This window comes from Chrysochloris asiatica, unplaced genomic scaffold (genome assembly GCF_000296735.1).
Source record: "Chrysochloris asiatica unplaced genomic scaffold, ChrAsi1.0 scaffold00170, whole genome shotgun sequence".
NCBI lineage: Eukaryota > Metazoa > Chordata > Mammalia > Afrosoricida > Chrysochloridae > Chrysochloris > Chrysochloris asiatica.
Window position 1 is genome coordinate 7,100,745 of NW_006408688.1, and position 13,659 is coordinate 7,114,403.

The window sequence follows — 13,659 nt, forward strand, 5'->3', positions numbered from 1 at the left end:
TGGAAGAAGTGCAGTCAGAGTGCTCCTTGGAGGCCAAGATGACCAAACTTTGTTTCTCATAGTTCATGCATATTGTCAGGAGGGACCTGTCGCTGGAGAAGGATATCATGTTTGGTAAGGTGAAGGGTCAGACAAAAAGAGGAAAACCCCCAACGAACTGGACTGGCCAAGTGGCAGCATCGGTGGACTCAAGCGTGGCAACAGTAATGAGGCTGGCCCAGGATTGGGCAGTGTTTTGTTATGCTTGCATAAGGTCACTAGGGGTCGGTATCAACTGGATGGCATCTAACAACAACAACAATTGTACACTGTAATCTACCTGACATCCTCACCACCTGGATCTCTGTTCCTATGTTTATCCCTTCTTTGACATTGATATCATTTTGATCTTCAGTTGACATCCCAATTCCTTTGAATGCGTTGTTATACTTTTGTTCTGTTCTGAACTCTGCTATTTGTCGACTGAGTTCCAGGTGGTTTTACCATGCCTGTCAATCTCTGGTTGTTGTCTTTTCTTGTTGGTTTTCATTCCAAAGAATTCCCTTTAGGATTGTTTGAAGTGCTGGATTGGCTTTGACAAAATCTTTTAGATTCTGTTTATCCTGGAATGTTTGGATTGTACCATTGTATTTGATTGATAGTTTTGCTGGCTAGATAATTCTTGGTTGGCAGTTTGTTTCTTTTAGGGTTTTGTGTATGTCACCCCATTGCCTTCTTGCCTGCACGGTTTCTGCTGAGAAGTCAGAGTTTAATCTGATTTGCTTGCCTTTGTAAGTGACACTTCTCTTTTCCCTGGCCGCTTTTAGTATTCTCTCCTTATCTTTTGATTTTGGAGAGCTTGATTATTATATGTCGTAGTGACTTTCTTTTGGGGTTTATCCTTCCTGGGATACGATCAGCTTCTTGAATGTTTACCTTCTCATCTTTCAGGATGTTAGGGAAATTTTCTTTCAGATGCTTTTCAACTATCTCCTCTGTGGACTTCTCTGATTCTTCCTGTTGCACAATGCCAATAATTCTTAAATTGTTCCTCTTCGTGTTATCCAGCATGAATCTTAGACTCTCTTCAGATTTTTTTTATCTTTTCTGCTTTCTCTTCTATCTTAGCAGTATTGAGAGATTTGTCTTCCAGCTTGCTAGTTCTGGCTTCCATCTCTTCTATTCTGCTCCTTTCCCCTTTCAGTGTATTGTCCACTTCTGATATTTTATTATTAATCATCTGGACATCTTTTTGCAGGTTTTGAATGGTTTCCAATGCTGTACCAATCTTGTTTGATTGCTCTTGTAGTACTTTCCTGACTTCTTCCTTGTTTTCCTCAACCCCTTTTTGGAGCATTTGATTTTGTTTCCATATCATTCTTCTGAATTCCTTCTCAGGCAAATCCAGAACCTAATCTTCCTCTTCTGAGGAGCCTTTGTCTGTCTCCAGCTCATTTGTCTCAGTTACTTTTTTCTGTTTTTGGACATGTTTTGAAATCTTTTGTTGTGTTTTGTTTGCCATTTCCAGTAGTTATGTTGGGGTTTTTTTTAATGCTTAAATGGATGTTTGTTGTTGTGTTATTAAGTTTACTGGGTGATAGGCTTTCCTTTTTGCACGTAATGCTTAGCAGCTGTTACTGGCTCTTGTCTCAACGGTGGAATATTTTGAGGTATGCTTGTAGCTTGGTTATATGGCCACGATTGTTGTCTCTTCTTGGGTAATGTAGGGAGAAAAAGCTCCCACCTCCAGGAAAACTGTGTGATCAAAAGGACAAAAAGCAGAAACAATATAAAAGCAGAGACAAAAAACCACCACTTTGAAACAAAAATGATACTGTCAGCAACTGTCCAGTCGCCTTGCTACAAAGGCAGTGTGTGTGCACCAAAGAAGTCTCAAGCAGTGTGTTGGGGTGTCCACTCGCTCAGGTCCCTCCTCTAGTCACCATGTAGAGGTGCGCAGATAGATACTGAGAAGTTAATGGGAGATTGTCTACTATTTTTGTCTCTGACGGTCAGTTAGGTATCTGCATGTGCACAGCGTAATTCTTGAGATAGCTGTGCCCTTTTATGTTGGGGTTTTACAGATTGTTCATATGGTTTGTCTGTCAGGTCTGATGGGCCTGTTTTTTTCTTGCTACATAGGCTGGACTAAAGGGTCCTACACAAGTTAATTTTAGGGCTGTGACCCTGAGGCTGATGTCATAAGCAGCTGCTAAGCTGTGCCGTGGGAAAACTGTGGGCTCAGAGCTGGACTTTTTTGGGGGGTTGTGCACCCACCCGGCTGAAGGCATCTGGATTGGGCAAAGAAGACATGACAGGGAAGAGGAGGAAAAAATGTGTAGAATCCCCTGCACCGCATTTTGTAAATGTCACTGCACCACTTTCAGCACTGGTTCCCTGTGCTTGCGTGGCTGTACCCCCGTCCTCTGAACTCTTCCTGGGCAGGGTAGCTGCAGAGGGTGTCCCGTCTCGAGTGATTCCAAACTCAGTATTTTCCTTTATATCGTGATTTTCCCACTTGCGCATGCAGGAAACTGATGTCATGCACCTTATGCTAGCTCCAGAGTGCTGGTGCTGTTCTGTGAGTGCAGTTTCTCTGGGTTTTCAATCCCTCCCCATGGAGCCTTTCCTAGTTGGTTGTCTATGCTGCTGCCAAAACCAGAACTCAAGCAAGATATATTGTAAGTAATTGGAACTTTCCCTTATTTTAAAAGATTTGCATCTTTCTTTCCTATTCAAAGAAAAGGGAGCCTCAAAAAGTTTGTGGAAAATGGAATGATGATGGAATTTTTCACAAACTTTTTTAAGCCCTCCTTGTACATACAAATTTTTAAAAGCATTGTTGAGACACAATTACATACACTATTTGTAATCTGCTTCTCAATCAACATTAGAATCATAAGTCATCCACTGTGCATTAGAATTACCCAAGGAAACTGTAAAAATGCATGTTCCTAGGTCTAGTAATTGTGATTTAGTCAATCAGGAGTGGAGTTCAGAATTTCGAATGTTTAGCTAATGCTCTTGTTAAGTGCCATCCAGACAGTTCAGACTCATAGTGACACTGTATAGGGTTTCCAAGGAGTAGCTGGTGTTTGAACCTCTGACCTTGAGGTTAGCAGTCCAGTGCTTATTCCAAAGGGCCAATTTATGGTTCAAGGATATCACCTGAAAATATAGATGTTTCCCAAATAATCCATTTTTCAACCCAAAGAGAAATGTATAATTTATAATCTTACTTCACTTAATACACATTTGTTACTAAGTGCTGTCGAGTCTGTTCAGATTCAGAGCAACCCTATATAGGTTTTCCGAAGAGCGGCTGAGGGGTTTGAACCACAGACCCTTGTAGTTAGCAGTCCAGTGCTTCTCGTAGTACTAGATCTCCTAGTACACACTGCATGCAAATAAATACATATAAATGCATGCAATTAAATACATATAAATAAATAAATCTCAAACAAATTAGAGCAAAGCAAATAAAAAGTAGGCCACACATACATGAATTACTATATAAACTAAACTGAAAAAGGGTTTCCAACTATGAGATCAAAACCTTTAAAAGGGAAAACTGTTACTTAACTACAATGAAAGATCAAATAATTACTTTTTAAAAAGAATATACTTTGCTCAGATGTATTCAATTAAAATTTAAACTCACTCAAGGAAATGAACTAATTCCAGTGCAAAAATAGACTATCAAAACCGAACACAAAGTTTCTACACACGCAAACCAATAACCAAAGAACTTAGGAAGTTACTTTAAAGGTGCCCCTGCAGAGGCTGAATTTAGCAAATTTTTTCAAATTATAAAAGAACAGATGGCTCTAGTGTACATAAATTGTACTATAACATAGTAAAAATAAGGCCAACTGCTCAAGTTATCATGGAAAGTGAGCTGTAGCCAATATTCAATAAAATGTCTCCAAGGGTACAATACACACTCATAAAGGCCACTTGCATCATAGTCTGAGAGAAAAAGCCCAAATGAGAAATATATAACCTTTGGAAAAAAATAAGCTATTACTTTCCAACTCAAACAAAACACAACACAAGCAAAAACAAACAAAATGAAACAATAAACAAAGGAAATGAAAGGCATCTTGAAGAAAAACTCCTAGATCAAAAACTACTGTTAGATTTCCCTGTCAGACTTCTCAATTGTCTCCATAACCTCCTCAGGAAATCAGAACCGAGATATCTATTTATATCTTTTCTTTTTCCCATTTTACAATAATTGCTTTTCTCCCTTCAAGTTAAAAATTTCTTAGTTGAAATTTTATTCTTTAATTTTCCTCCATTAAAAAATTTAGTAATTGTCACAATTTTTGTTGCATCAAAATTTACTATGGCACCTGTTTCTGTCTTTTTCTCTTGTACTTACAAAAAATTTTATTATATGCTTTATTCCAAAGTTAAATGTCATTACTGATTGATCATGAAGGTATCCTAACTGTATTAGAATTCTTTCTCTCTTTAATTAAAGACTCTATAGAATAAAGACTGTGCCCTTACGCTCACTGAGAAAGAAGGAAAAAAAAACTTGGTAGGCCATAACGAGTAATCCTTATTCTGTGGTTTGACAGATGGCATTTGTAATGAATTTAGACGTATATAAGGAACTATCAAATAGTTGTATCTCTATCAATAAGCAAAAACACTAAAACAGAAAGGGTGTTGCCCAAATAAATACAGTACTTAAAATGACATAAATTCCCTTGTGAAAACAACTTGAGACACTGTCTAAATATAAATTTGCCAGAAACTACTACCTCTCAGAAAAGGGTCTGGGTTGGAGCAGGGGAAAACTTACCATAGAACTTGGACTTAGCCAGAATACTACCACTAAGGCAAAACCCATCCTTCCGGTTACTAACATAAAAGGCGGAGATTGGTGGATGATGGGACACCTAATAAAATTGGGAAAAAATTTAATTAGATAAATATATTATTGTGCTAAAATCAAAAGTTTAACTCTTAAAGTACAATATAAGTAATGTATTTGTTGTTGATATTAAGTAATGTATTTACTGCTGTTGTTAAATATTGTCGAGTCAGTTCTGACTCATAGAGATCATGCATATAGTTTCCACGGTTTTAAATCTTTTCGGGAGCAGAAGACTTATATTTCTCCCAAGGAGTGGCTGGTGGGCTCAAAAACCTACTTTGTGGTTCACGGTCCAGGGTCTATTGTATGGAGCCACTACACTCCCCCAAAAGTAATGTTATGGTAAATAGTACAATTAAACATAGGAGATTCTAGTCACCAGCCTTCAAAATGTCTCCCAAGGAAACTCACTATTGTGTATCACCGTATCAAGGTTGGTTGGTTTGTGTTGTGTAGAAGTGATATTAGGTTATAAAAGATACTGCAGCTTTCATCATAGTATGTCTTTCTCATATTATTAGCTCTGGGAAGCCAGCTTCAGTTTTGTGAGCAATTCTACAAGGAGGACCATGTGTTAAGGAACTGAGTCCTCAAGTTAACAGCCAAACAAGTACACCCGAAAGTGACTTTTCCAGTGCAATCAAGCCTTCATATGATTGCAAAGTTTACTGACATCTTGACACAACCCAACAAGAGACACTAAGCCAGAATCACTCAGCTAAACAGCTCCCAGATTCCTAACCTCTAAATATTTGTGTCTTCAAATAGTAAGTTGTTATTCAGCAATGGATAACAAACAACAATGGTTATTATTCATATGTATTACTGAATAAGTGGTAGGAAACTAAGGAGAGCCTTTAAAAAGATGTTATTTTAATAACCCAGTACCTCCATATATTCACACCTGTTTTCTGAAAATGAAGACAAAACTAAAAGTAAATTCTTCACAAGTTTTGCAATTCTGTGAAACAATTTTGTGAGTTAAAATGCCAGGGTCATAATCTGTACTTTTTGAAACATTAATATAGATGAGCATTTTCAATCTGAGGGTGTATCAAAATTTCTAGAGGAATGGAAATTTTTCAAAAGACACACGGTGTCCTCATCCTTTCCACGCTCAAGGTGAGGATGTGTAAACTAAGGAATCATTATTATTATTAAGAAAGACTGTCATATGATGTGCCCTGAAAACTTTCACTCAATCCACAATAAAAACCTTAAAAAAAAAAAAGACTGTCATATTCTCACGTTTCTATGGGTTGGAGAAAGACTGAAATAATATAGATATACATAGGGTAAAGCAAAAAATAAATTAAAATCCAAGATATTTGACTGCCTACTATGTGTACAACAAAAAGAGAATTAATATTGGAAGTTACAGTATGCCTTCAAGGGCTAACAATTCAGTTTGGAAAATAAATATTCCATATAACAAGTTAAACAATGCAACTGTTAAAAGCTTAGTGAATAATCACATAAGGTAATGCAGATGTTTAAGTGGCATGGATCACTAAAATGAGTAGATTAGGGTTTATTTAGATGAAGTATGGTGCTACTGTTTTTGTGTGCCATGGAGTTGGTTCTGACTCACAGAGATCTTGTATAGGGTTTCCAAGGGATAGTTAGTGAGTTTGAACTACCAACCTTGTGGTTCAAACTGACATTATGGTCTAGTGCTTTAACCCACAGCACCACACCAGACTTCCAAAAGAATAGCCAAAGAAAATAATAATAATGAACCAAACAATGACAAGAACAAATTCTCATGTTAAATCAGGTAGTGTACAGGTTTGACTATTGTGGAGGGCTCAGATAGGCATGTAATTTGAGATAAACTTGGGAAGTTATGGAGGATGTTAAATTTTCCACACAGACAGTTCTAAGTTTGATTTAGAAGCTGGGGAACCACTGGAGAATTCTGAATATGATCAAAAGACAGTTTTAGAAATATGAGTTTAGGCTAACACAAAAAAAGGCAGGAAAAATACAGCTTTACTTTTTGTGAAGAGATACAGTGATTGTCTTAGTAATTGATTAGTAATACTAATGAATACAGGTTTAGTAGTGCGCAGTACTAAAAGATTAAATGCTTACCAAATATTCACAGATAGTTAATCGAGAAGGAGTTTACTAAATTAATGTTATTTATAAAAACATTCCAATAATTTCTGTATCAGTTTTACTACCACAACATGCATTTTGAATACCTGTTCAGCAATATAAAAAGTTTTGCTGTTTGTTCTGGGATGAATCCATAAACAACGAAAGGTCTCACCAAGTATAGGATTATATGGTTTCTTCAGTCCCTAGTACAAACCAAACAAGCTAAAATTACAAATATGAAAGACACAAAATAATTGAAACCAATCAAAATGAGGTTAACTGTGACACATGGGAAGCATCCGTTATAAAAACTTCATAATAGTGACATGAAATAAAGGTAAATGACAAGCCAAAAACAGATAAAAAATGATTAAGCAGTGTGCAATTTTGCTAATTCAAAATGACTCATTAATGTAATCATTAACAAATACCTAAAAATGATAAAAGTAAGGAAGTAATACAAAACTGGAGAAATTAAAAACAAAAACATTACCTTTGGCTTTTTATAAAATCCTGACAAATACCATTTCACTACTTTCTTCAAACGGAAATAAGGATTTTCTTCAAGAGCAGCCCTGAAAATTAATATGATAAACACAAATTAGTACAAAAGGTATCGCAAATTCTACTATATAATTGTCAAACCATCTTGTTCGTGATATATTTGAAAAGCGTAATTTATATTTAAAAGAGATCAGAAAAACAACTACAAAAATCAATTACCAAGAATAATTTTTCAGAGTCTAGTTTTTTTCCTTCCCATTTTCCAAATTATTTGATATACTACCAAGGTCTTTGTTAAAAACGATTTTTGAAAAATCTCTAAACCAGTTTTTCAAGTAGGATTGTGTAGAAGCCTGGGTGTTACTCGTAGGTCTATGAGAAAATGTGATTGAGATTGGGGGGAAAAATAAAAAACACTAGATTTTGAAATTTATACACTGTGTGATGACTAGCATTAGCAATGGACAGTGGCCAAGCAGCCCCATTTATGACTCCATGAGCTCTCTGTGTCAGCGAAAAATCACGTTCTCTTGGTCAAGTCCATTCTCATTTATTAGGCTAGTTAGAGGCTGATGATAACTGATGAGCATACTGTAATACATGAAAGAGAACAGAGGGAGCCTCTCCTTTGCCAGTTACCTTCCTCATCCAGTATGATTATACAGTTTCTTAAACCTTAAAAATACAAAAGTTACAAATTATAAATAGGGAAGAGTTAATACCTAAGATCTATTGACTAGTGTGACAATGTAAGGAATACTGCCTTTCTCAAATTGAAAGGCTGCACTTTTGTAGAGTAAGAACTTTCTGCTTACTCTCTTCCTATCTTGATTTCAATTCTCTTCCTATGCTAATTTTATTTTAAATTTATGTATTTCTTGTTGCTATTAAGAGTCCTGAAAAAAAAAAAAAAAAAGAGTCCTGGTGTGGCACTGCAGGATAAGCACTTGACTGAAAGGTCAGTTTGAACCTCAAAGTTGGCAGTTCAACCTCATCAGTCGCTCCTCAAAAACCATATACAGGGTGATTATGAGTTGGAACCAACTCGACAGCACTTAACAACAGCTGCAGCATTAAGTGTCAATTCAAGTCGGTTCTGACTCAGTGACCCTGCATCGGGTTTCCAAGGAGCAGCTGGTGGGTTTGAACAGTCCACCCTGTGGTTTGCAGTCCAGTGTTGATTTTACAGCACCACACTGTAGTTCAAAATTCAACACAACACAAAAAAAGTATACACCCCATCTTCTACAGTTTCTACAGTTAACTTTTTAAAAATCGTCTTATTCTTTTTTTAAAAAAAGTTTTCTTTAAACATAAATAAGAAAATAGGTAGTCTTAACTCCTTTTCTAAAAAAATTAAAATGGTACCATATGATACAGACTATTATGCATATAATCCTAGAGGTCCCTATATTTCAATTTACAAAGTTTTGTCTCATACGTGGATGGATGTATCATACTCTGTTAACCAGTGCACTATTGTCCACATATTAGGGTTATAACCAATTCTATACTATTAAGATTTATGTTGTGGTAACTTTAAATATATACCATTATATATGGATAGTTGTGGCTGTAAGAGCAATTACCAGAAGTGAGATTACTGGATCAAAGAATGAATGCACTTATGATTTTGGTAAATACTGCCAACTCTCCTTCAAAGGAAGGTATTGCACTATTTTGTATTTTGCATCAGTGATATATGAGTGTTTATTGCCCCAGACAGCCTTTCCAGCTGTGTGTGCTGCTAGAAAAGCACAACGTTCAATTTGGAACAATGGGCAGATATCAAGATCTTACTGCCATTCAGAGGAACTTAAACTTATAATCCAAGAGAAACTTCTACAAGAAATGTAAGAACATATAAGGCTGAGCTGGGGTATACAAACTTCAGGAATACTTCTCACTGAATGAATTAATTACTATATCCTACTGTACCTTGCATCTATAATTTTCTTATTTTGAGTGACATTTACAGGTTTAAGAGTTTTTTTCATGTCTACATTACTGATACCAAATCATTTCCTTCACTTCTTTTCCTATTAGGTTGCTGATGTTTTTCATCTCAATACTTAGGAGCTGTTTTTATTTTTAAGGAGATTAACATTTTTTTTCTATCATATGTTGCTGTTGTTAAATGCTGTTATCCTACAGCGCCACACCAGAAGTCCATATAATATCATGTAATATGTTTTAAAAAAATCTCAACTTCCTCAATTATCCTTTGATTAAGCTTATGTTTTATTTTTTATCCTCCAGGGCTCATTAACACAACCAATCGACAAAGCAGAATATAGAAACGGATGCATTTTGGTGCTGTTGTTAAGTGTTGTTGAGTCAATTCCAATGCATAGTAACCCTATATATGATTTCCGAGGCTTCGAATCTTTGTGAGAGCCAAAAGCCTCAACCTTCTCCTTGCAGAGTAGCTGGCAGTCTCCAATCATGGTCCCTGTGGTTTATAGTACAGATTCTAAAGACTCTGGTAACAGTACCAGGACTTTGCTTCTTAGAAAATATGGTGCTTTGAAATACCACTGCAACTGGACTACAGTAATAACTGAGACTTGAAACAATGGTATCTTTTACTGTGTCTCCAAGAAACCACTGGAACAGAGGTGGATAGCTCTTACTCCTTTATACCGCTTCCTTGTTGCAGACTTGGTCAGAATTATATCTGGGATGCGCTAGCAGGAAGAAAAGTGAAGATGAGTGTGTGCAGTGGAGAGTTATGCCAAGAGCCAGCATCCAGAGAGCATACTGGCTGCAAATGCTCCAAGCATGTAGAAATAATAAATAGAAAAAGCATAAGCCCCAGGACGAAGCCTGAATGAAGACTCGGCAGAGAAGAACAAATAACGCTAACCACCTCTCCCCATGTTAGGTCAGTGAACAGTCAGAGAAGAGGCTGTGAAAGGAGTGTTGTTGGATAAGGAATACGGTGGCATTCCTGTCTTCCTCAATCTTGTGATGAGTAAAGTCAATTTCATAGATGGAAACATTATGGCAGAGTATTAAGTATGCATCTTATTCATTTCAGTTAAAGAAGTTGTAGAGAAGAAGGAGCATGTACCATCAGTGGCTGATGCTGACAACAAGGCATAGGAGTTATGAATTGGGCTTCTAACCTCACGGTCAGCAGTTCAAAACTACTAGCTGTCCCACAGGAGAAAGATGAGGCTTTCTGCTCCCATAAAGATCTATAGCCTTGGAAATCTGATGCAGAGTCGCTGTAAGTAGGACCTGTCTCAACACATAACCACCACACCAGCAATCACTGAAAATGGTACTCCAGACAATCTCTTAGGCCAAAAACGATCTTCTATTTTGAGAAATAAGAATTTACTTACTCCGATAGGAAATCTGCATGATAGTAGTAATCTGAAAGTTTATCCAGGAAAGAACGAGGCTCCAAAATAAATGTAGGCAGAACCACCCTGGACAGGTCCATGCCAGGACGGACTTGCTTCAACAAGGTCCAGATAAGACTTTTGTTTTCTTCAGACACAGTTTCTGTTTGACAAGCCTCGCCTGCCTTTATCAATTAACAAAAAATATTTATTTTAGACACCAAAATATATAGACAACTACTGTTTAGTTTATATATTCTTTATAGCACTATTCCTTTTTTTTTTTTTTTAAATTATTTTGCTGTAAAAATGTAAACTTTATTTCATTTTTATTAAGTTCTTCACACAGGAATAGAGGAAAGCATGATCCCTTCTGAATATTCAAAATGATGTTATACATGATGATGAATACATTTCAGCAGATTTTTTCCAATAAAAACAAAAGCCCAAACACCATCTGAAGACAAAATTTAAAACTCATATTGCTTTTCTGTTTTTCTAGAATGTCCTTAGAAGTTATGACTGATTATTTCTTTGAGCACATAACTTAAAAAGCGCTAAACTGCAAAGCTGTTTGAACTGCAAGGTTGGTGGTTCAAGCTCACCAGGTGCTCTTTGGAAACCCTTTAACAGGGTCATGATGGGTTGGAACCAACTCGATGGCACTTAACAACAAGCCTTAGATTATTAAGAAAATAATGTTTATCAAAAAAATGGCTTTGACTTAATGATAAATGTCAGCATTTATCTTTAAAAAGTAGTCTTTCTGAGATGGGAGTAGCCCAGTTTAAAATGAGTCGTAAAATGAAAAGCCAGCTGTCATGGAGTCAATTCTGACTCATGGCAACCCCAGGTGTGTCAGAATAGAGGTTGTATAGGATTTTCAATGGCTGATTTTTCAGACGCAGAAAGCCATCTTTGTCAGGAGTCTTGGAATGGAATCGAACCACCAACTTGTCAACTAACAGTGCAGTAGCCATTTATAATACCCAGGGACTCTACATTGTGTCTTACTCTTGGCTTTTTAAAGAAGGAGTATGAGTAATATGAAATCACATGCCCTTATCTGCTGTCTGCTTTCTATCTGTTTTTAGAATCTTAAAATACATCTGCTTAATTCTTGTAACTACTTCAGCATCTACTGGAGCTCTGGTAGCGTAGAGGTTACGAATTGGGCTGCGAACCTTAAGGTCAGCGGTTCGAAACTACCAGGGGCTCCGCGGGAGAAAGATAAGGCTTTCTACTCACGTAAAGATTTACACCCTCGGAAACCCTGTACAGGGTTGCTATGGGTCGGAACCGACTCGACGGCACTTAACAACAACAACTTCAGCATTTACTTAAACATTTAAATTATTACTGTTTAAAATAAGTAAGTATTTATGGATAAAATTCAGGTAAGTAATCAAAACTCATGATCCCATCTGCCACACAGAGAAAACCATTATAAAGGTTCTGGATATTTCAGACTTTATAGTTACCTCTCCAGTTATCAGATTGGAAACAAAACATCCCATTAATTTTCTGTATCCATTCTCAAACTTCTTTTGACACCAATAAATATACACTTATGCTATCATTCATTATAAATAAAAGTGGCAAATGACTTATCTTGTTCATAATCTACTCAACTAAATGTCACATTTTAGTTATTCTAAACAGCATAATAAGTATCTTCGTCCATGTTCTTTCTTCATTAGTTAATAATTGCCTTAAGACAAACTTCCTGAAGTGGAATTTTTGAGCTACAAATTTTGTATATTATTAAAGCTTTTGCTAAATTGTCCTTTAAAAAAACTTCTAATGAGAGGGGAGATGCACAAGAATGCCCAAGCTTGTAGACCATACTCATTCGACCTAGATTCAATGGCTTGATGGTCAGAACTTGACTAGAGGAAGATAAAATAAGAAAAATTTTGATAAAGAAAACAAGTGTAAATTGCTACAATTTGATGAACTTGACTTATACTTATGGATGAAGTAGCTCAAAATACCAACTGAGAGTGAAGGAGTCTTCACATCAAGTGTCAATTCTATCCACTCCGTGTACAGGGTTGAGAAGGGCAGGCAACTTAGGCATTGGCTACTTAAAATGTGTGTGTGGGGGGGGTGGGGGGTGTCTATAAAGGCACAAAGTGACTGGCTTAAAAGTTTTCAAGAAGGAGTTTTGTTTCAGAGTGCAGTGGGAAGGTAGAATCCCCACTGAATAGTTTTCATCTTGTCTAGATGGGTCTGATGAAAGGAGATAGGGTTAAGATTGTTATGATTCAATAGTAACTGTTATCATGACTAATTGCGATAGTCACAACTATAAAAGTAGAACTTTTATAACAAAAAGGGGGGAGTAGTTAATCATATAGTCCAGGAACAGAGGACCCTAGGACCATCAAGGGAGAAGAGCATAAGTGGAATATGGGACCTTATCCAGAGAAACAGTGACACCAGAGATGAGGGCAGAGATGAGGACATGGCAGCTGAGGACTCTAGACTCATCAAAAGAGAAATGCTGTGTGCTGACAGCCAGGAGGCAGGCTTGCAGGATGTGCCCTTGGGTTGTTTCAGTGATTATATATTCCTAAGTGTTTTTGTGTTGTTGTTATTGTTAGGTGCAATCAAGTCGGTGCCGACTCACAGTGACTTTATGCACAGCAGAATGAAACACTGCCCAATCCTGGGCTAACCTCACTACTGATGCCACACTTGAGTCCATCGATGTTGCCTCTTGGCCAATCCATCTCGTTAGGGGTCTTCCTCTTTCTCTCTGCTCTTCACCTTACTAAATATGATATCCTTCTCCAGACACTGGTCCCTTCTGACATTATGTCCGAAGTATGG

General features: G+C 36.9%; 1 protein-coding gene across 1 annotated transcript in view; it reads right to left on the reverse strand.

Annotated features, from left to right (window-relative positions):
* OSBPL8 (oxysterol binding protein-like 8) overlaps positions 1 to 13,659 on the reverse strand; it is a 208,817-nt gene that overhangs the window by 40,061 nt on the left and 155,097 nt on the right. The window contains exons 11-14 of the mRNA XM_006871622.1: positions 10,825 to 11,009; positions 7,464 to 7,545; positions 7,075 to 7,173; positions 4,793 to 4,889 (exon numbers count right to left, since the gene is read on the reverse strand). Coding sequence (XP_006871684.1) covers positions 4,793 to 4,889; positions 7,075 to 7,173; positions 7,464 to 7,545; positions 10,825 to 11,009 — 463 coding nt within the window. The remainder of the gene's footprint in view (positions 1 to 4,792; positions 4,890 to 7,074; positions 7,174 to 7,463; positions 7,546 to 10,824; positions 11,010 to 13,659) is intronic.